Source organism: Pseudophryne corroboree, chromosome 3 (genome assembly GCF_028390025.1).
Source record: "Pseudophryne corroboree isolate aPseCor3 chromosome 3, aPseCor3.hap2, whole genome shotgun sequence".
In the NCBI taxonomy this organism is placed as follows: domain Eukaryota; kingdom Metazoa; phylum Chordata; class Amphibia; order Anura; family Myobatrachidae; genus Pseudophryne; species Pseudophryne corroboree.
The window spans coordinates 159953319-159976441 of NC_086446.1; the positions used below are offsets into that span (position 1 = coordinate 159953319).

General features: G+C 48.8%; 1 protein-coding gene across 2 annotated transcripts in view; it reads left to right on the forward strand.

Moving 5' to 3' along the window:
* LOC135054990 (calcium-binding protein 2-like) overlaps nt 1-23123 on the forward strand; it is a 145066-nt gene that overhangs the window by 46519 nt on the left and 75424 nt on the right. For both annotated transcript variants that reach the window (XM_063958529.1, XM_063958527.1), the window contains exon 3: nt 12723-12866. In XM_063958529.1, coding sequence (XP_063814599.1) covers nt 12723-12866 — 144 coding nt within the window. The remainder of the gene's footprint in view (nt 1-12722; nt 12867-23123) is intronic.

The following is a 23123-nucleotide window of genomic DNA, read 5'->3' on the forward strand; positions in this document are numbered from 1 at the left end:
GATGGGCAACATGCAGCACTATGGTTCACATGCATCCTACAACCCATCATAACTCACTAGTCATGCAATAGCAGCAATGACAGAGGAAGGACGGGGGGCAACACCTGCCTCTCTGTGTAAGGGTTACCCACCAGGGCAGCAGTGACAGCAGCAGCAGACTTCTCTCCATGATACAGTAGGTATCATATGCCGCCTCCTCACTGGTGTATTAATAATGGGTGCAGTGTGTGTGGTGCACACGGGCCCCCGGGGGTCCAAGGGGGCCCACACTGCACATCTTGTACCCATTGATTTAAATACTTACCCTCTGGAGTCCCGCGGCACAGCAGTAACGCTGCCCGAAATCACAGGGAAAATGGCGTGGAGCCATTATTCCTGTGATTCGCGCATGCACAGTAGGAAAATCACAGGGAAAATGGGCGCCACGCCATTTTCTCAATGATTTGCGTATGCGCTGTAGAACAGAGCTAGGGTCGCCTAGGGACCCTAATGCCCAGACCTGTACAGCGCTGCCAGGTAGAGAGGTGGGGACCCAGACGGAGCCTGCACACGGGCCTCTTCCTCTCTAGAAATGCCCTTGATCCTCCTTCCCTAGCCCCCAGACGCCAACACTGGTCAGAAGGCACTAAGACGAGGTGTGGGGGGGGGGTTAGAGTTAGGCACTAAAGGGGGATGGGGTGGGGTTAGGCACTAAAGGGGGGGTCATGGATAGGCACTAAAGGGGGGGGGGTTAGGGTTAGGTACTAAAGGGGGGGTTAGGTAGTAAAGGGAGGGTTAGGGATAGGCACTAAAGGAGGGGTTGGGGTTAGGTACTAAAGGGGGGTTGGGCGCTAACGGGGGGGGGGGATTAGAGATAGGCACTAAAGGGGGGGGGGGGGTTAGGGTTAGGCTGCAGGAAGTAAGTGATAGGAATAGACACCACCAGGTAGGGTCAGGCTTTGGGAAGAGAGGGTTAGGGAGGTACAGGGTTAGGGTTAGACTACATACCTTACAGGTGTCGGGATCATGCACATTGGGATGCTGCTGTCGGTATACGCTGGGATCCCGATACCATTCCATGAGGACATACACTTCTTGCACAGAGGCGGGAAACACACATATACATACACACACAGTTCCAGGCTGCAAGTAACCAGCAAGTCTGGTTTTCATATAGTGACAGTGACAAGTGGGAACCAAAATAGCAATGAGGGTTAGAAGCACCTATTGGGTCCTGTACCAGAGGAGATGGCATAGGGTGGGGTTGGAGAACAAACTGTGCGGAACATGAAAAAGTAAAAAATACAAAGTACATGAACAAGAAAAAGTAGTGGATGATAAGTGGCAGCAAAACCCAGCAGTGACTACAGAGATTACTCTCTGCACACACTGCAACAGCATCTCCCGCCCTTGCCCCCACCCCCTTCCCCCCACCTTCTGACACTCACCGCTCAGCCTACACATTAGCAGCACGGCAAGGGCAAAGGGGGAACACAGGACCGGGTCCTGTCTGCAGACAGCACACCCTCTCCTCCTCCATGGTATGGGTAACGGGACTATTGGGAGCTGCTGGGAGGAGCTTGCACCGCAGCAGATGGCTTGGGTACTCGGCATGTCTGTGCTGTCCAACTGATCCTTTCCTCTGAGGGGAGCGCAGCGGCAGCCAGATGAGACAAAGAGATCTGTCTCACAAAATAAAATACAGCCGCGGCTTCCCTCCCATAAGCCTTTTGAAATGAGAAAAAAAAAAAAAAAAGGTCAGCAGAGCGGGGACGGTGCCTGTCCAACCCGGCGCTGTCCTGCATTGCATACCCTCGCTGAGCGCTTCACGCTGGCCCTATGTTGAGGACCTCTCTAATAGCATAAATCAGGGCCTCAACACCCGGGGACAGAGAATTGTCCTCTTCCAAATCAACCTCCCCTTCATCCAGCTCTGGTAATTCAGCATCAGAGTCAGACTGGAGTATCTGAGGGAGTGCACGTTTATATGAGGCCAACAGAGGGGGCTGAGGAGCCTGTCTGTGGTCAGCAGCTTTAACAAACATATTATCAACAGATTGTTTAAGGGTCTGCCGTTCTTATCTAGCAGTAGCCAACTCTGTATTAATATTATGAATCATGAATCAGCCGCAGAATGAGCCTGCTGAATCGTGTTACAGATCCAGCGAGCAATAGTTTGCTTTGAAGCAGGAGCACCCAGCTTGTTGGATGCATACAGGATAAACAGTGAGTCAGGTTTCCTGACTCCAGCCGATCTGGCTACATAAATCTTCAAAGCCCTGACTACATCTAGTAACTTGGAATCCTCCAAGTCACGAGTAGCCGCAGGCACCACAATAGGTTGGTTCACGTGGAAAGATGACACCACCTTTGGCAGAAATTGCGGACGAGTCCGCAATTCTGCCCTGTCCATATGGAAAACCAGATAGGGGCTTTTACATGACAAAACCGCCAATTTTTGACCACTTTCCACGTGAGATATTTTAACTCCACGGTCTTAAGCGACTCAAACCAGTGAGATTTCAGGAAACTCAACACCACGTTAAGATCCCGAGGTGCCACTGGTGGCACAAAAAAGGGGCTGAATATGCAGCACTCCCTTTACAAACGTCTGAACTTCAGGTAGAGAAGCTAGTTTTTGTATGAAAGAAAATGGATCGGGACGAAATCAGGACCTTAATGGACCCCAATTCTAGGCCCAAAGTCACTCCCGACTGTAGGAAGTGAAGGAAACGGCCCAGCTGGACTTCCTCTGTAGAGGCATTCCTGGCCTCACACCCAGCAACATATTTTCGCCGTATACGGTGATAATGTTTAGCCGTCACGTCCTTCCTAGCCCTTATCAGCGTAGGAATAACCTCATCCGGAATCCCTCTTTTCTACTAGGATCCGGCGTCCAACCGCCATGCCGTTAAACGCAGCTGCGGTAAGTCTTGGAACATACAAGGTCCCTGCTGCAACAGATCCTGCCCTAGAGGCAGAGGCCATGGGTCCTCTGTGAGCATTTCGTGCAGCTCTGGATACCAAGTCCTTCTTGGCCAATCCGGAACAATAAGAATTGTTCTCACTCCTCTTTTCCTTATGATTCTCAGCACCTTGGGTAAGAGAGGAAAAGGAGGAAACACATAAACCGACTGGAACATCCACGGTGTCACTAGTGCGTCTACAGCTATCGCCTGAGAGTCTCTTGACCTGGCGCAATACCTCTGTAGCTTTTGTTGAGGCGGGATGCCATCATGTCCACCTGTGGCAGTTCCCACCGACCTACAATCTGCGCGAAGACTTCTTGATGAAGTCCCCACTCTCCCGGGTGGAGGTCGTGCCTGCTGAGGAAGTCTGCTTCCCAGTTGTCCACTCCCGGAATGCACACTGCTGACAGTGCGCTTACGTGATTCTCCGCCCAGCGAAGAATTCTGGTGGCTTCTACCATCGCCACCCTGCTCCTTGTGCCGCCTTGGCGGTTTACATGAGCCACTGCGGTGATATTGTCTGACTGAATCAGAACCGGTTGGTCGCGAAGCAGGGTCTCCGCTTGACTTAGGGCGTTGTATATGGCCCTTAGTTCCAGGATATTGATGTGAAGGCAAGTTTCCTGCCTTGACCACAGCCCTTGGAAATTTCTTCCCTGCGTGACTGCCCCCCACCCTCGGAGGCTTGCATCCGTGGTCACCAGGACCCAGTCCTGAATGCCGAATCTGCGACCTTCGAGAAGGTGAGCATTCTGCAGCCACCACAGGAGAGACACCCTGGCTCTGGGGGATAGGGTGATTAACCGATGCATCTGAAGCTGTGATCCGGACCACTTGTCCAGTAAGTCCCATTGGAAGGTCCTCGTATGGAACCTGCCGAAGGGAATGGCCTCGTATGATGCCACCCTCCTTCCCAGGACTCGAGTGCAGTGATGTACTGACACCTGTTTTGGTTTTAATAGATTCCTGACCAGTGTCACGAGCTCCTGAGCTCTCTCTATCGGGAGATAAACTCTTTTCTGGTCTGTGTCTAGGATCATGCCTAGGAGAGGCAGATGAGCTGTAAGAACCAACTGCGACTTTGGAATATATAGAATCCAGCCGTGTTGCCGTTACACTTCCAGAGAAAGTGATACGCTGTTCAGCAACTGCTCTCTTGATCTCGCTTTTATGAGGAGATCGTCCAAGTACGTGATAATAGTGACACCTTGCTTCCGCAGGAGCACCATCATTTCCGCCATTACCTTGGTGAATATTCTCAAGGCCGTGGAGAGACCAAACGGCAACGTCTGAAATTGGTAATGACAATCCCGTACCGCAATTCTGAGGTACGCCTGATGAGGTGGATAAATGGGGACATGAAGGTATGCATCCTTTATGTCCCGAGTCACCATAAAATCTCCCCCTTTCAGGCTTGCAATAACCGCTCTTAGCGATTCCATCTTGAACTTGAACCTTTTCAGGTATATGTTCAGGGATTTTAAATTCAATATGGGTCCGACCGAACCGTCTGGTTTCGGGACTACAACACGGTCGAATAATAACCCCCTCCTTGTTGAAGGAGGGGAACCTTGACCACCACCTGTTGAAGATACAATTTGTGAATTGCAGTTAACACGGTTTCCCTCTCGTGGGGGGAAGCCGGCAGGGCCGTCGGTGAGGGGGCATCTTCTCAAAGTCCAGCTTGTATCCCTGAGACACAATATCTATTGCCCAGGGATCTAACAGGGAGTGAACCCACTTGTGGCTGAACTTACGAAGGCGTGCCCCCACCGGGCCTAGCTCCGCCTGTGGAGCCCCAGCGACATGCGGTGGATTTTTGTAGAGGCCGGGGAGGACTTCTGGTCCTGGGAACTAGCTGTGTTGTGCAGCTTCTTTCCTCTGCCCCCGCCTCTGGCAAGAAAGGACGCACCTCGGACTTTCTTGTTTCTTTATTCGAAAGGCTGCATTTGATAATGTCGTGCTTTCTTAGGCTGTGCAGGAATATAAGGCAAAATATCAGAATTACCAGCTATAGCTGTGGAGACCAGGTCCGAGAACCCTTCTTCACACAATCCTCAGCCTTCCATATGCCTCTTAAGTCGGCATCATCTGTCCATTGCATATTCTACAGGACACGTCAAGCAGAAATCGACATAGCTTTGACTCTAGGACCCAGTATACTCATGTCTCTTTGGGCATGTTTTATATATATACCTATCTCTTAAGACAGCATCTTTAATAAATATAATCTCTATATATACATATAGGCAGTGCAATAAGGCGGCACTCTGGAGACTTTTCAAGTGATTTATTGAAGTGTTCTACGTTTCGGGGACGCAGCCCCTTCGTCAGGATAAATGTGTACATCAACAAAAAGTGTTTAAATACCTGAGTGAGATCGCTCACACCCGCCGCCTCCAACCGCGTCGCCCGGTTTCCGGTCGCGTCCTCCCGGTCCCGCCGGAAGTGACGTCACGCCGTCCCGTCCAGCTGACGCGTTGTGGCTGGGAAGAGAGAAACCATAACAACATGTAAACAATATGTCTGCCTCCATTCAGCCATTGCATTATATGTCAAACACAACAAATCAAGTGATCAAAAAATAAATAAGACGATCTGATTTTTTGATCACTTGATTTGTTGTGTTTGACATATAATGCAATCGCTGAATGGAGGCAGACATATTGTTTACATGTTGTTATGGTTTCTCTCTTCCCAGCCACAACGCGTCAGCTGGACGGGCCGGCGTGACGTCACTTCCGGCGGGACCGGGAGGACGCGACCGGAAACCGGGCGACGCGGTTGGAGGCGGCGGGTGTGAGCGATCTCACTCAGGTATTTAAACACTTTTTGTTGATGTACACATTTATCCTGACGAAGGGGCTGCGTCCCCGAAACGTAGAACACTTCAATAAATCACTTGAAAAGTCTCCAGAGTGCCGCCTTATTGCACTGCCTGTATGTGGGAGTATTATCTCCACGAGGAGGGCACCGGGAGCAACTGTTCGCTGGCGGAGGGGACCGCAGGAGTGCCGGGTCACTGTGAAGGTTATATATACATCTATATGCATACTAGGGTCTCAATCTCTGCTGATAAGGTACCTGTCCACGCTGCCACAGCGCTATAAACCCATGCCGACACAATCGCCGGTCTGAGTAGTGTACTAGAATGTGCACCTATCTGCAGGATCCCTGAGAATAGCTAGTGCTACCTTCCGTGCAAACGTGACACCCTAGGGGAAGATTCCCATCACATCCTGGCCCTAGTGGGGAAAGGATACTGCCTGAGAATTTTTTGTGGGAAGCTGCAGTCTCTTGTCTGGAGATTCCCGCTCTTTTTCCTCATGAGAGGAGGGAACTTTACCTCAGCTTTCTTCCCCTTAACATGTGTACTCTTGTGTCAGGGACAAATGAGTCATCAGTGATATGCAAATCATCTTTTATTACAATAATCATATATTGAATACCTTTCAGCCATTTTGGCTGTAACTTTGCATTATCGTAGTCGACACTGGAGTCAAACTCCGTGTCGATATCAGTGTTTATTATTTTGGATAGTGAGCATTGTGAGACTATGAAGGTCTCTGTGACATAGGGACAGACATGGGTAGATTTCCTGTCTGTTCTCTAATCTTTTGTGCAATAAATTCACCTCAGCACTTACACATATCCAAACAGGTGTCGGCGTTGTCGACGGAGACACCCTCTCACACACATATTTGCTCTATCTCCTCATTAGGGGAGCCTTTTACCTCAGACATGTCGACACACAAACGTACCGACACACCACACACACACACACACACACACACACACACACACACACACAGGGGATGCTCTATTTGAAGACAGTTCCCCCACAAGGCCCTTTGGAGAGACAGAGAGAGAGTATGCCAGCACACACCCCAGCGCTATATGACCCAGGAATCACACAGTAACTTAGTGTTAACCCAGTAGCTGCTGTATATATTGTTTTTACGCCCTTCTCTTTTTCACCCTCTCTATCGTGCTTCTGCAGGGGAGAGCCTGGGGAGCTTCCTCTCAGCGGAGCTGTGGAGAGAAAATGGCGCTGGTGAGTGCTGAGGAAGAAGGCCCCGCCCCCTCAGCGGCGGGCTTCTCCCGCGATTTTGTGTAAAATTAATGGCGGGGGCTCATGCATATAACAGTGTCCAACTGTATATATGCTGCTTTTTGCCAGGAGGTAATCAATTGCTGCCCAGGGCGCCCCCCCCTGCGCCCTGCACCCTACAGTGACCGGAGTGTGTGGGTTAGTGTGGGCGCAATGGCGCACAGCTGCAGTGCTGTGCGCTACCTCATATGAAGACAGGAGTCTTCTGCCGCCGATTTTGACGTCTTCTTGCTTCAACCCGCCGGCTTCTGTCTTCTGGCTCTGCGAGGGGGACGGCGGCGCGGCTCCGGGAACGGACGACAAGGTCAGGTCCTGTGTTCGATCCCTCTGGAGCTAATGGTGTCCAGTAGCCTAAGAAGTGCAACCTAGCCGCAGTTAGTAGGTATGCTTCTCTTCCCTCAGTCCCACGTAGCAGAGAGTCTGTTGCCAGCAGAAGCTCTCTGAAAATAAAAAACCTAACTAAAATACTTTCTTATTAGCAAGCTCAGGAGAGCTCACTAAAATGCACCAAGCTCTGTCCGGGCACAGATTCTAACTGAGGTCTGGAGGAGGGGCATAGAGGGAGGAGCCAGTGCACACCAGTAGTACTAAATCTTTCTTAGAGTGCCCAGTCTCCTGCGGAGCCCGTCTATTCCCCATGGTCCTTACGGAGTCCCCAGCATCCACTAGGACGTTAGAGAAAGGAAGATTACTAACTCCCTTTGTCATCGCCTGAATGGGGTCTGCGGCGGGCACAGAAGCTCGCAGCCCGTGACCGCCGCGCCCTTAATGCCGCCACATGTCACCGGGGACCCGCTAACCGGGACCCTGGTGTGATCACTCACCGCACCTGCATCTACTTCAGCATCTGTTAGGGGTGGCGTGTGCACACACAGTGTGGTATGTGATACAGAGCCTCAGGAGCTTAATGTCCTGTCAGCGGGGATTACGAATCATTAACCCTAGGGAGGTTGGTTCGGTTCCCCCCCTAAGTCCCATGATGCAGGTAGACTGGTTGCCAACCAGCACTACCTGAAAATATCAAACTAAATACAATTTTCGAAGAAAACTCTCTGGAGCTCCAGAGGAATGCACCCAACTCCTTGGGCACATTTTTCTAAACCGAGTCTGCTAGGAGGGGCATAGAGGGGAGGAGCCAGTACACACTAATGTTTTCTTAAAGTGCCAGGCTCCAGTGGACCCGATCTATACCCCATGGTACTAAAGTACATTCCCGGTATCCACTAGGACGTTAAAGAAATTGCGGTGCAATCGCAATTTCTGCTTGATCGAGGTGGAGGAATGGTGGTCAGCATGCAGGGCGGCCTTGCCCTGCGATGGGCGGCCCCCGGCATGCGATGAAATGGATTGCAAATTCTGCTACTTAGCAGATTTTGCAATCCAACCTGAATCTGAGTTTTCCAATGCAGATTTCCTAGCCCAGGCATAGTGAAAACATCGGCCATCCTGCGTAACCTGAGGAGTACATAGATGACCGTTGTTTTCGCCCCCATGTTGCGTCTTTGGGTGCAGCAGCGGATCACAGAAAAATACAGTAGGTATTTATAAACACAAGACGCCTACAGCAGCATTAGCGTATTTACACACAGCAGCTGTGTCCAAAGACACACTATCACATCTTCCTGTTATTGTATACCATGGCCGCAGCTAGGTGGGGGGGCGAATGGGTTCACATGACCCGGATTTGAGAGGGTGCAGAGAACTCTGCCTGGCACACTTAAGCGGGCACCTGACAATGGGCACTCGTATCTGCTGCACTCAGTCAATACGCCCTCCAGCCGCCTTGCAAGGTAATGCTCCCCCTCACAGCCCACCTTGTACGCAAGGGAAAGCTTCCCACTGGCTGTCTCCACTCGGTCAGAGTCCGGCCATTTAGCCTCTGTTCCCTGTCACTCCCACCACTGGAGGTCACGAAGAAGGCTCTGGAAGACAACAGACAGCACTCTGCTCTCCCTTATCCCTCTCCGCAATTACGGTTGGGAATTCCATCAGGACGGAGAGACGGCACTTTCTGCCGATAATCTGAACTTTCCGACACTTCAATATTCAATTGAAGTGCCGTTCTTCTGCCCTGTCGGAAATTCCGACAAGTCAAAACGCACATGGATGAGCGGAATCTGCCGTAGTCAAAAATGGGCAGTTTTCAACCATTAATTTTTGCCCATAAGAGAGGGCGGAAATGAATGGTCGGAATGGGAGGGGAAACGGGCAGAAATAGCCCACTATTGAATAGTGAAGTGTTGGATCCTCTCCGTCGCAGAGGATCCGATTTTAATTGAATATACCTCTAAGTAGAAGATTTAGTAAGTCAGGTCCTTCATTATGCTGGGGGGCCCTAAATAGGACATAGGACACAGGATATAGCTGCTGGTCTAAACAGGGTCACTACCTATGCATTCGTTACCACAACAGAAACATTTAGGATTGTGCATGTTTTGATGCAAAGAAGTTCCCATTACCTAAGTTTTAAGTCTTTCTTAAAAGAACCCTAATCATACCACACATAGGGGATTATTCAGGGTGCATCGCTACGTGATGAGACCGCAATTACCCCGTTGGCAGCGCAAGTAAGCACACGCAGGTTTCAGTTTGATTCACAAGCAGAGGCGTTCAGAGGATGGGCGGCGACAGACCATTGCGGTGCTGGCGTGGTCGTATCTCCCAACTGTCCCGATTCCAGCGAGACAGTCCCGCTATTCGGACAGACTGACACTGCCCCTCTGACCCTCCCGCAGGGAACCTTTGATCACCCGCTGCTCTGCTCTGCAAAGCAGCAAGTGATCGCTGAATGCATACTGTGCGCATGACATGTATTCAGTGCTGGGAGGTGAGCAGGAGGCTGCCCAGCTGCTCGGAGAGTGATGGGCATGCCCCCAAATGAAAAAAAATCAGGTGGGCGCCGTGAGGCCACGCCCCCTCAGCAAAAGCAACAACCATCCCATCCTAGGCCACACCCCTTTTTGGGTCGCCTGCGAGGCTCCCAATTCTGAAGTTTGAAAAGTTGGGAGGTATGCATAGGGAAAACGGTGGTGGGTCAGCTGCATTTTTTTAGGGCGGCCGCGTGACGCCACATGCAGCTGCTCCAGTGGGAAAAATGGCAGCTGACCGCCTGCATACACAGCCTAGCTGCACCTGCAGGAGGTCATCCACAATTGCTGCGACCGCAATGTTAGCATACTGGGCAGCCATGGCCTGCGAAAGGCGACCCCCAGCATGCTACAGAAGGGATTGCAGATTCTGCTTTTGAGCAGAATATGCAGTCCTTACTGAATAACCCCCGTAGCTGTATTAATATAAATGTAATCACTTCTGCTCAACTAGAAGTTACTAAAGAATGGAGCAATTAGTTAAATTTTCAAGCCTGCCAAACTGCTTATTCCATAGGGATAATGTAAGCAGTTTTAAGTGTAAAAACGGTTTTGCCTTATCAATGAGAGGGAGACCCCATGCTTACAGAACAGCACTGTGGCAACATATGTGGAGGCCCTGGCCCTGCTTACATTTGCTAAAACTGTATGTACTACTGTACATTGAGATGAAGTGATCCGTGTGCTGTAAAAATGGATGTGTAATAAGTAAGTTATTACATTATTATCTTCAAGATGGCACAAGCCCCATGGTCATAGTTGCCTACCCTCCCACATCTTGCGGGAGGCTCCCGTTATAGCCATAAATATAATGCTGCCCTGCTTTGTAGGTCAATTCTCTCGGATTCTTCAGATTCTGCCAGAGGTGACACTAAGGAGTTTCTTTGCAAGTACAATGATTTGCTGTAGCTGCTGAGGAGTCACTGCTGACATTTCTCACTATCCCCCATTGTGGGAACCGCTGACACTAGGCCTAATTCAGACCTGATTGTAGCAGTGCAAAATTTTGCACAGTTACGATCAGCCACCCTGACATGCGGGGGGACGCCCAAGCACAGGGCCAGTCCGCCCGCATGTCTGGCTCTGCCCCCCCCTCCCCCGTACAGGTACAAAGCATCGGCGCTTTTATACCTGAAGAGTAGCTCCCTACCAGCGCAGCTCCTGTGTGCTGGCAGGGAGCTACCCGTCGCTGTGTGCTGGCAGGGAGCTATAGGTCGCACATGTCACACAGCCGCTGCGGCCCGCCCCCCGCACAGTCCGGGCACGTCTGCGTTGCCTGGACCGTGCCCCCAAAATGGCGTGCAAACGCTGCCGGCTTTCCCCTTCTCGCCCAGCGAATGCCTCTGCCTGTCAATCAGGCAGAGGCGATCACTAGGCAGAGATGCCGATCACATCTCTGGCATGCGCTGGCGCACTGCGGCGCCTGCACAGTTCAGACCTGATCGCACGCTGTGCGAAAATACACGGCAGCAATCAGGTCTGAACTAGCCCCACTGACAATAGAGAGAGACAGCAGCACATGATCAGACACAGGGTCTTCTTATCTTTGCTGGTGTGTGCATTGACCCATAGCCTCTGCTTCTGCTGTTAAGGCCAGTACTCACTGGCCGATGTCAGAGAGATGTGTGCTGAGCGAACCGCTCAGCACACATCTCTCCCGGCGCTCAGCACAGCGCGATCTGTGCTGAGCGTGCGGGAGGAGACGGGGGGGGCGCTCACTTCACCCAGCGGGTGAAGTGAGCGACCCGCTAGATTGGCCTGCATGCAGGCCAATCTAGCAGCAGCGATAGCGATGCGCGGGGCTGCGCATCGCTATCGCTGAGGGGGCTACACACGGAGCGATCGTGCTTAAAATCTAAGCAATCTAGTCAGATTGCTTAGATTTTAAGCAGCGATCGCTCCGTGAGTACCCCCCTTTAGGGTAAGAATCTTTCTTTAGTTAAACACATTTGTTTAATTAGAGTATCTGGTGTCTGTAATGATTTGGGTAATACTGTAATGGTAAGCAAAACAGCACATCCAATGAATAAAGGTAGTGTCTACAAGATACAGTGCAGTGTTCACAATAAAATAACATCTAATACACCAAAATCATAATTTACTTATATGCTTAGGGATGAATTCACACAAGGTCAAATTGCATTGGAATTTATTGCATAGGCATCAAATTTATCATCTATATTGTGTTTAGTGAGAAAATAAATATCAAAGCGATTATATAGCTGCAAACAAGAAACCCTGTATTGCAGACAGCAATGTTAGTATCAACACTTGCAAAACTTCCCAAAATATATTGTTACTGATGTTATATAGAATTATCTTGCAACAGCAAGCATTTAAGCATAGACACGCCCATTTGTGGAGCTAGACGCACACGCCTTTTGGACAGAGTATGACAAGCACCCTCGGCTTTGCGGGGCACATCCTACTGTACATCCTACTGTACTGCACATCCTGATTCTAGTTTTCAAAAGTAGGCAAGTATGCCCATGGTATTGATTCATCTAATTACAATGCCTGAATGTCCACACATGCCACTGGCAGACCGTCCACAGAGAAATATGGAGGGGACAGTCCACAGGGAAATATGGAGGTATCCGCGGAAATGCCCTTTCATTTATAGTTGCCTTATTAAACTAGACTGATAACTGTTTGAGAAATTTGGTTGGCTTGTTATCATGGTTTAGCAATAGCCGTATGATCAAAAACAAATTTGGCAAACCTAATAGTTCTGGTTGGAGCAACATGATCTGTTTCTAATTCTTCCTTTTCCTATGTTTTTCTGTCTTTTCTCAGAACTACATGCTGCCTTTTTGGAGTTCGATGCTGATCAAGATGGATTTATTGGCTATAAAGAGCTTGGCGAGTGCATGAGGACAATGGGGTACATGCCAACTGAGATGGAATTGATTGAGATCTCCCAGCATATAAAAATGAGAAGTGAGTAATCTACAGTATATTGTTGAATCCCAGCAAAGTACTGCTTTTTTTTATTATTACCATCTGATATGAAGAAAATAGAACCTAGCATATTGTCCCTGAAAATCATATGGAAACTACACTGTCCTTGTTATGAAGAAGCTGGCTGACACAGAGCACAAAGTTTTGACAGACAAAATAATGTTTCACCCTTTTACATACTTTGTAAATGACGTGTACCAGCAGGGCTGTTTCTAGCCATTTTGGCTCACAGTGCGAGATTTAGAAATGCGGCTTCCCCCCCACCCCATAGATATGAAGAAATACAAATGTGTGCGCTCCTAGCGAGGGGGAGTGGCCTTGCTAAAGTGGGCATGACCCCACTTTAAAAGGGGAGTGGTCATGCGAAAATGGGCGTAGTCTCGCCTGAAAAGACTACCTTACTCCCCAGTTTTTGACCCTGCACCAACAGATCACGGTCGCCACAGGGAGAAAAAAAAAATCCACCATATTAAGCCCCACACAGTAGTGCCCCCTGTACCATATTATGCCACACTCCGCAATGCCCATGCCCTTGGCAAAACCATGTTGCACTGCAGGTGGGGCAGATATAACGTGCAGAGAGAGTTAGATTTGGGTAGGGTGTCTTCAAGCTGAAATCTAAATTGCAGTGTAAAAATTAAGCAGCCAGTATTTACCCTGCACAGAAACAATATAATGTACCCAAATCTAAATATCTCTGCACATTACATCTGCCCCACCTGCAGTACAACATGGTTTGGCCCAGTTGCTTATTTTTTTGGTTTCCTAACAAACCTCAATAACCCCCTAAGTGTACAGTTAATATTATACAGGTGAAACATATTTCAGTAATTCAACTTAAAAGGTGAAACTAATATATTATATAGGTAATGTTTAGATGTTGCCCCCTTCCTGGCTTGGATCATAGTTGGGATAACCTTGTTAGGGATCCCTCTTCTGGCTAGAATCAGCTGTTCAACTTCCATGCCGTCAAACGTAGCCGCGGTAAGCCACGGATCTTCGAGGAGCATCTGCAGAAGGTCCGCGTATCAGGCCCTACTTGGCCAGTCCAGAGCAAAGAGTATTGCTTGAACCTTTTCCCTTTTATTCTTTTTAGAATTCTTGGGATCAGAGGAAGTGGAGGAAACACGTACACCATCTGATAGACCCATGGAGTCATCAGAGCGTCTACCGCCACTGCCTGTGGGTCTCTCGACCTGGAACAATACCGCTTTAGCTTCTTCTTGAGTCGAGAGGCCATCATGTCGATTTGTGGATATCCCCATCAACATGTCAAGCACCTGAACACTTCCGGGTGAAGGCCCTACTCCCCCGGGTGCAAGTTGTGTCTGTTGAGTTCCCAGTTGTCTACTCCCAGAATGAAGATCGCTGACAACGCCATAGCATTTTTTTCTGCGCCATAGCATTTTTTTCTGCCCAGAGGAGAATTATTGACACCTCTGACATTGCTGCTCTGCTTTTCGTTCTGCCCTGTCGGTTTATGTACGTCACTGCAGTCACATTGTCCGACTGGACCTGAATGGCCCGATCTTGAAGAAGATGAGGCCTGCAGAAGGGCATTGTATATGGCCCTGAGTTCCAGAATGTTGATTGAAAGGATGACTTCCTGACTTGACCATCTTCCTTGAAACTGCACCCCCTTGGTGACTGCTCCCCAACCTCTGAGGCTTGCGTCCGTGGTTAACAGAATCCAGTTTTGAATACCGAACCTCCGACCCTTGACGAGGTGAGTAGTCTGTAGCCACCACAGAAGGGAGATCCTGGCTTTTGGCGACAGACTGATCCTCTGGTGCATGTGAAGATGCAATCTGGACCATTTGTCCAACAGATTGAGCTGGAAGGGTCATGTGTGAAACCTTCCATATTGAAGCGCCTCGTAAGAGGCCACCATTTTCCCCAGAAGGCGAATGCATAGATGCACCGATATCCGGGTTGGCTTCAGGACATCCCGAACCATCAACTGGATTACCAGTGCCTTTTCCAACAGAAGGAACACCTTCTGCGACTCCGTGTCCAGTATCATTCCCAGGAATGGAAGCCTCCATGTTGGCTCTGGGTGAGATTTCGGAAGGTTCAGAATCCACCAGTGATCCTGGAGAAGTTTGGTTGAGAGGCCAATGCGGTCCAGCAACCTCTCCCTGGACGGCGCCTTTATCAGACGATCGTCCAGGTATGGAATTATATTCACTCCCTGTTTGCAGAGTAGAAAAATCATCTCTGACATCACTTTGTTGAACATCCTCGGTGCAGTGGAGAGTTCAAATGGCAGGGCCTGGAACTGGTAGTGACAGTCCTGCAGTGCAAACCATAGATAAGCCTGATGAGGTGGCCAGATCGGAATGTGAAGGTACGCATCCTTGATATCCAGAGAAACTAGGAATTCCCCTTCCTCCAGACCTGAAATCACCACTCTCAGAGACTCCATCTTGAACTTGAACACTCTTAAGAATGGGTTCAAGGACTTGAAGTTCAGAATCGGCCGTACCGAACCGTCCGGATTCAGTACTACAAACAAGTTGGAATAGTACCCCGTTTTGCAGATGAGGTGGAACTGGAACAATGACGTGAGTCTGTACCAGTTTTTGGATGGCATGCTGTAAAGTTATACTTGCCTCTCGTGAGACTGGTAAGCCTGATTTGAAGAATCTGTGAGGAGGGAGCTCTTGGAACTGCAGTCTGTAGCCCTGGGAAATAAAATCTATGACCCAGGGATCCCGGCATGAACTTGACCAGATGTGACTGAAGAATTTTAGTTGGGCTCCCACCTGACAGCCTTCCAGGCATCGTGGTCCACCGTCATGCTAAAGGCTTTGAGGAAGCAGAGCCTGAGCTCTGTTCCTGAGCACCTGCAGTTGCTGGTTTGCGTGGTTTACCTCTTGCGCCTCTGGAGGCCGTAGGAGCACCTCTGGATTTGCCCTTAGACTTGGCCATCCGAAAGGACTGTAAATTTGAAGCTGAATAAGCTTTCCTGGCTGGGGAGGCTGCGGAAAGAAGATACGTAGACTTACCCGCAGTCGCTTCGGAGATCCAGTTCATCTCCAAACAAGGCCTTTCCTATGAATGGTAGGCCTTCCACGCCTTTCCTGGAGTCCGCATCAGCAGTCCACTGGGGTAGCCACAAGCCCCTGCGTGCTGACACTGCCATAGCGATGATGCATGCATTAAGCAAGCATATCTCTTTTATGGCTTTCACCATAAGGTTCGCAGAGTCCTGTATATGCTGCAGGAGTAAAACAACATCCCCCCTAGACAAGGAATCTAACCCTTCAATTAGGTTACCTCAGTGGTGTGCAGTGAGGTCACTGGCTGGGGAGGCATTGAGATTGATATATATATATATATATATATTAAAAAAAATAAGAATTTACTTACCGATAATTCTATTTCTCGGAGTCCGTAGTGGATGCTGGGGTTCCTGAAAGGACCATGGGGAATAGCGGCTCCGCAGGAGACAGGGCACAAAAGTAAAGCTTTCCGATCAGGTGGTGTGCACTGGCTCCTCCCCCTATGACCCTCCTCCAGACTCCAGTTAGATACTGTGCCCGGACGAGCGTACACAATAAGGGAGGAATTTTGAATCCCGGGTAAGACTCATACCAGCCACACCAATCACACTGTACAACCTGTGATCTGAACCCAGTTAACAGTATGATAACAGGGGAGCCTCTGAAAAGATGGCTCACAATAACACTAACCCGATTTAGTTAGCAATAACTATGTACAAGTATTGCAGATAATCCGCACTTGGGATGGGCGCCCAGCATCCACTACGGACTCCGAGAAATAGAATTATCGGTAAGTAAATTCTTATTTTCTCTATCGTCCTAGTGGATGCTGGGGTTCCTGAAAGGACCATGGGGATTATACCAAAGCTCCCAAACGGGCGGGAGAGTGCGGATGACTCTGCAGCACCGAATGAGAGAACTCCAGGTCCTCTTTTGCCAGGGTATCAAATTTGTAGAATTTTACAAACGTGTTCTCCCCTGACCACGTAGCTGCTCGGCAGAGTTGTAATGCCGAGACCCCTCGGGCAGCCGCCCAAGATGAGCCCACCTTCCTTGTGGAATGGGCCTTAACAGATTTAGGCTGTGGCAGGCCTGCCACAGAATGTGCAAGTTGAATTGTGTTACAAATCCAACGAGCAAGCCGCCCAAGATGAGCCCACCTTCCTTGTGGAATGGGCATTTACATATTTTTTTTTTTTTTGCTGTGGCAAGCCTGCCACAGAATGTGCAAGCTGAATTGTACTACAAATCCAACGAGCAATAGTCTGCTTAGAAGCAGGAGCACCCAGCTTGTTGGGTGCACACAGGATAAACAGCAAGTCAGATTTCCTGACTCCAGCCGACCTGGAACTATATTTTCAGGGCCCTGACAACATCCAGCAACTTGGAGTCCTCCAAGTCCCTAGTAGCCGCAGGTACCACAATAAGCTGGTTCAGGTGAAAACACTGACACCACCTTAGGGAGAAACTGGGGACGAGTCCACAGCTTTGCTCTGTCCGAATGGACAATCAGATATGGCTTTATGAGATAAAGCCGCCAATTCTGACACTCGCCTGGCCGAGGCCAGGACCAACAGCATGGTCACTTTCCATGTGAGATATATCAAATCCACAGATTTGAGTTGTTTAAACCAATGTGATTTTAGGAATCCCAAACTACGTTGAGATCGCCCAGTGCCACTGGAGACATCAAAAGGGGGTTGTATATGCAGTACTCCCTTAACAACTTCTGGACTTCAGGAACTGAAGCCAATTTCTTTCTGGAAGAAAATCGACCGGTCGAAATTTGAACCTTAATGGACCCCAATTTGAGACCCATATACACTCCTGTTTGCAGGAAATGTAGGAATTAACCTAGTTGAAATTCTTCCGTGGAGCCTTCCTGGCCTCACACCATGGAACATATTTTCACCTAAACGGTGATAATGTTGTGCGGTCACCTCCTTCCTGGCTCTGACCAGGGTAGGGATGACCTCTTCCGGAATGCCTTTTTCCCTTAGGATCCGGCGTTCACCCGCCCTGGCGTCAACGCAGCTGCGGTAAGTCATGGAACAGACATGATTCTTGCTGAATCAAGATCCTTTCTAGTATCTCTTGAAGTTCCGGGTACCAAGTTCTTCTTGGCCAAACCGGAGCCACGAGTATAGTTCTTACTCCTCTCCTTCCTATCATTCTCCATACACTGGGTATGAAAGGCAGAGGAGGGAACACATACACCGACTGGTACACCCACGGTGTTACCAGAGCGTCCCAGCTATTGCCTGAGGGTCTCTAGACCTGGCGCTTCATGTGAGACGCCATCATAACCACCTTTGGTCTTTCCCAACGGTTTACAAACATGTGGAAACTTCCAGATGAAGTTCCCACTTTTCCGGGTGGAATTCATTCATGCTGAGGAAATCTTCCTAGTTGTCCACTCCCGGAATGAACACTGCTGACAGTGTTATCACATGATCTTTCGCCCAGCGAAGAATCCTTGCTGTCATTGCCCTCCTGCTTCTTGTGCCGCCCCGTCTGTTTACGTGGGCGACTGCCATGATGATGTCCTACTGGATCAGCACCGGTTGACTTTGAAGCAGAGTTCTTCCTAGGCTCAGAGCATCGTAAATTGCCCTTAGCTCCAGTATATTCATGTGGAGAGAAATCTCCAGACTTGACCACACTTCCTTGGAAATTTCTTCCCTGTGTGACTGTTCCCCAGCCTCTCAGGCTGGCATCCGTGGTCACCAGAACACAGTCCTGAATGCTGAATGTGCTGCCCTCTAGAAGATGAGCACTCTGCAGCCCCCACAGAAGAGACACCCTTGTCCTTGGAGACAGGGTTATCCGCTGATGCATCTGAAAATGCGATCCGGACCATTCGTCCAGCAAATCCCCCTGAAAAGTTTTTGCGTGAGATCTGCCGAATGGAATCGCTTCGTAAGAAGCCACCATTTTTCCCAGGACTCCTGTGCATTGATGCACTGATACTTGGCCTGGTTTTAGGAGGTTTCTGACTAGGTCGGATAACTCCCTGGCTTTCCCCTCCAGGAGAAATACCTCTTTCTGGACTATGCCCAGAATCATTCCTAGGAACAGCAGACGTATCATCGGAAAACAGCTGCGATTTTTGGAATATTTAGAATCCACTCGTGCTGTCGTAGAACTACTTTAGATAGTTCTTTTCCGACCTCCAACTGTTCTCTGGAAACTTGCCCCTTTCAGGATATCGTCCAAGTAAGGGATAATTAAGATGCCTTTCTTCTTTTAAGAATCATCTTTTCGGCCATTACCTTGGTAAAGGCCCGGGGTGCCGTGGATAATTCAACGGCAGCGTCTGAAACTGATATTGACAGTTCTGTATCACGAACCAGAGGTACCCTTGTTGAGAAGGGCAAATTTGGACATGGAGGTAATCCTTGATGTCCAGGGACACCATATAGTCCCCTTTTTTCCGGTTCTCTATCACTGCTTTGAGTGACTCCATCTTGATTTGAACCTTTTTATGTAAGTGTTCAAAAATTTCAGATTTAGACTATGTCTCACCAAGCCTTCTGGCTTCAGTACCACAATATAGTGTGGAAGACTAATACCCTTTTCCTTGTTGTAGGAGGGGTACTTTGATTATCACCTGCTGGAAATACAGCTTGTGAATTTTTTTATTTTTTTTTTTCCAATACTGCCTCCCTGTCGGAGGGAGCCGTTGGTAAAGCAGGCTTCAGGAACCTGCGAGGAAAAAATGTCTCGACTCTCCAATCTGTACCCCTGGGATAATACTTGTACGATCTAGGGGTCAACTTGCGAGTGATCCCACTGCGCGCTGAGACTCTTGAGACTACCCCCCCCACTGGTGGAGGGCTTCTTTTCCTGGGAAGGGGCTGCCTGCTGCAGTCTACTTCCCTTTCCTCTATGTCTGGGCAGATATGACTGGCCTTTTGCCCGCTTGCCCACATGGGAACGGAAGGATTGAGGCTGAAAAGACAGTGTCTTTTTCTGCTGAGATGTAACTTGGGGTAAAAAGGTTGGATTTCCCAGCTGTAGCCGTGGCCCCCAGGTCCGATGGACCGACCCCAAATAACTCCTTCCCTTTATACGGCAATACTTCCATGTGCCGTATGGGATCTGTATCACCTGACCACTGTCGTGTCCATGACATCTTCTGGGAGATATGGACAACGCACTTATCTTGATGCCAGAGTGCAAATATCCCCCTGTGCATCTCGCATACAGTATATATATAGAATGCATCCTATTAAATGCTCTATATCAATAAAATATTTTTAGTCAGGGAATTCGACCAAGCCAACCCAGCACTGCATCTCCAGGCTGATGGCGATCGCTGGTCGCAGTATAACCACCGTATGTGTGTATATACTTTTTAGGATATTTTTCCAGCTGCCTATCAGCTGGCTCCTTGAGGGCGGCCGTATCTGGAGACGGTAACGCCACTTGATAAGCGTGTGAGCGCCTTATCCACCCTAAGGGGTGTTTCCCAACGCGCCCTAACTTCTGGCGGGAAAGGGTATAACGCCAATATTTGCTATCGGGGTAAACCCACGCATCATCACACACTTCATTTTATTTTATCTGATTCAGGAAAAACTACAGGTAGTTTTTTCACTTCCACATAATACCCATCTTTTGTGGTACTTGTAGTATCAGAAATATGTAACACCTCCTTCATTGCCCTTAACGTGTGGCCCTAATGAGGAATACGTTTGTTTATTCACCGTCGACACTGGATTCAGTGTCCGTGTCTGTGTCGACCGACTGAGGTAAATGGGCGTTTTTTTAAAAAAAACCCCTGACGGTGTTTCTGAGACGCCTGGACCGGTACTAATTGTTTGTCGGCCGTCTCATGTCGTCAACCGACCTTGCAGCGTGTTGACATTCTCACGTAATTCCCTAAATAAGCCATCCATTCTGGTGTCGACTCCCTAGAGAGTGACATCACCCTTACAGGCAATTTCTCCGCCTCCTCCAACATCGTCCTCATACATGTCGACACACACGTACCGACACACAGCACACACACCTGGAATGCTCTGACAGAGGACAGGACCCACTAGCCCTTTGGAGAGACAGAGGGAGAGTTTGCCAGCACACACCAAAAAAACGCTATAATTACATAGGGACAACCTTATATAAGTGTTTCTCCCTAATAGCATCTTTATATATATATTTATATCGCCAATTAGTGCCCCCCCTCTCTGTTTAAACCCTGTTTCTGTAGTGCAGTGCAGGGGAGAGCCTGGGAGCCTTCTCTCCAGCCTTTCTGTGAGAGAAAATGGCGCTGTGTGCTGAGGAGATAGGCCCCGCCCCTTTTCCGGCGGGCTCGTCTCCCGCTCTTTAGTGAAGTTTGGCAGGGGTTAAATATCTCCATATAGCCTCTGGGGGCTATATGTGAGGTATTTTTAGCCAGTATATAGGTTTACATTTGCCTCCCAGGGCGCCCCCCCCCCAGCGCCCTGCACCCTCAGTGACTGCGTGTGAAGTGTGCTGAGAGGAAAATGGCGCACAGCTGCAGTGCTGTGCGCTACCTTTAGAAGACTGCAAGGGTCTTCAGCCGCCGATTCTGGACCTCTTCTTACTTCAGCATCTGCAAGGGGGCCGGCGGCGCGGCTCCGGTGACCATCCAGGCTGTACCTGTGATCGTCCCTCTGGAGCTGATGTCCAGTAGCCAAGAAGCCAATCCATCCTGCACGCAGGTGAGTTCACTTCTTCTCCCCTCTGTCCCTCGTTGCAGTGATCCTGTTGCCAGCAGGACTCACTGTAAAATAAAAAACCTAAGCTAAACTTTCTCTAAGCAGCTCTTTAGGAGAGCCACCTAGAATTGCACCCTTCTCGGCCGGGCACAAAAATCTAACTGGAGTCTGGAGGAGGGTCATAGGGGGAGGAGCCAGTGCACACCACCTGATCGGAAAGCTTTACTTTTGTGCCCTGTCTCCTGCGGAGCCGCTATTCCCCATGGTCCTTTCAGGAACCCCAGCATCCACTAGGACGATAGAGAAAAAGCATGTAGAAATCCGCACACTTCCGTATATCAGTAGGACAACCAGGTGGTGATAAACTGTAAGGAAAAATTCCAATAGACAGTCATTTGGGAAAGAGGGCACTCACCAATTTTTATAAAAGCGTCATAATAAAGTCGACGTTTCGACCACATACAATGATCTTTTTCAAGACATCATTGAACAATGTAGAGAGCAGGACACCAAGAGCAGCATGAACAACAAGCGCCCATGCTGAAATATTTATACCATAAGTAACCACATACATCACTTCCTGGTAACACAAAACAAGGAAGTACAAGTACACCACTGATACCCGCTGAAATTACACTGGTCACTATTATCATAAGCAATCGTGTGTTTAAAGCTGAAATAGGTATTGTTAAATCAAAACGAGAAGCATGCTAAAGGGCCACTCAATAACTCAAAATTACCGGACGGAAGCGGCTATGTGTTCCACCTGTTGGAACGAATACAGGAAGCGGAAGTGACGTAGCGTCACCAAGGCAACGGCGCTTCCCAGCGTAATCAATACCGGGACACAATCAGACCTCCGGTTACCATAACAACCAATTTAAACATGAACCATAGACAATATATTAAAAATATAGAGCAAACGGAACAGGTAAATCAGCGGGCATCATAGTGGGGCAACTAATCATATATAATTCATATAACAAAGCAAAAATTGGTGTGGAGAAGAATCAAAGCCAGCCGGAAGTGGTAATAATAATAATAATAATAATAATAATAAATCACTACTACAAACAAATATCATACTAGTTAATCAATCATAAACTACCAGGTGTATCTCACGTCTCAGATCGCAAAGTACATAACAGAAATTTCATAAGCATCACAATTTACAATTTACAGACCTTGATAGTCAGACTAAAATATAACTTTTAAGAAACATATCTTAAAAATATATAGCCATTGTGACGCACATATCTGGCCAAGGGAATGGCATAATGCTAAGGTAAAAACCTGGGTCAAATCCGACCCGCAGACAGACAAGATCACCAATGACCATACACCAAGTAACAATACATATATTGAGGTTCTGCTGTAGAGAAATCAACTAATAACAAAGCTCAATCTAGAAAGATTCCATATGGGTTCGCCTCATTTCGCCCATATGGTGTCACAGTATCTAATTCGAATATCCACCTGGATTCATGTCGCCTCAGCCTCAATTCCCTATTACCTCCACGGATGGATACAGGGATGTGATCAATCAG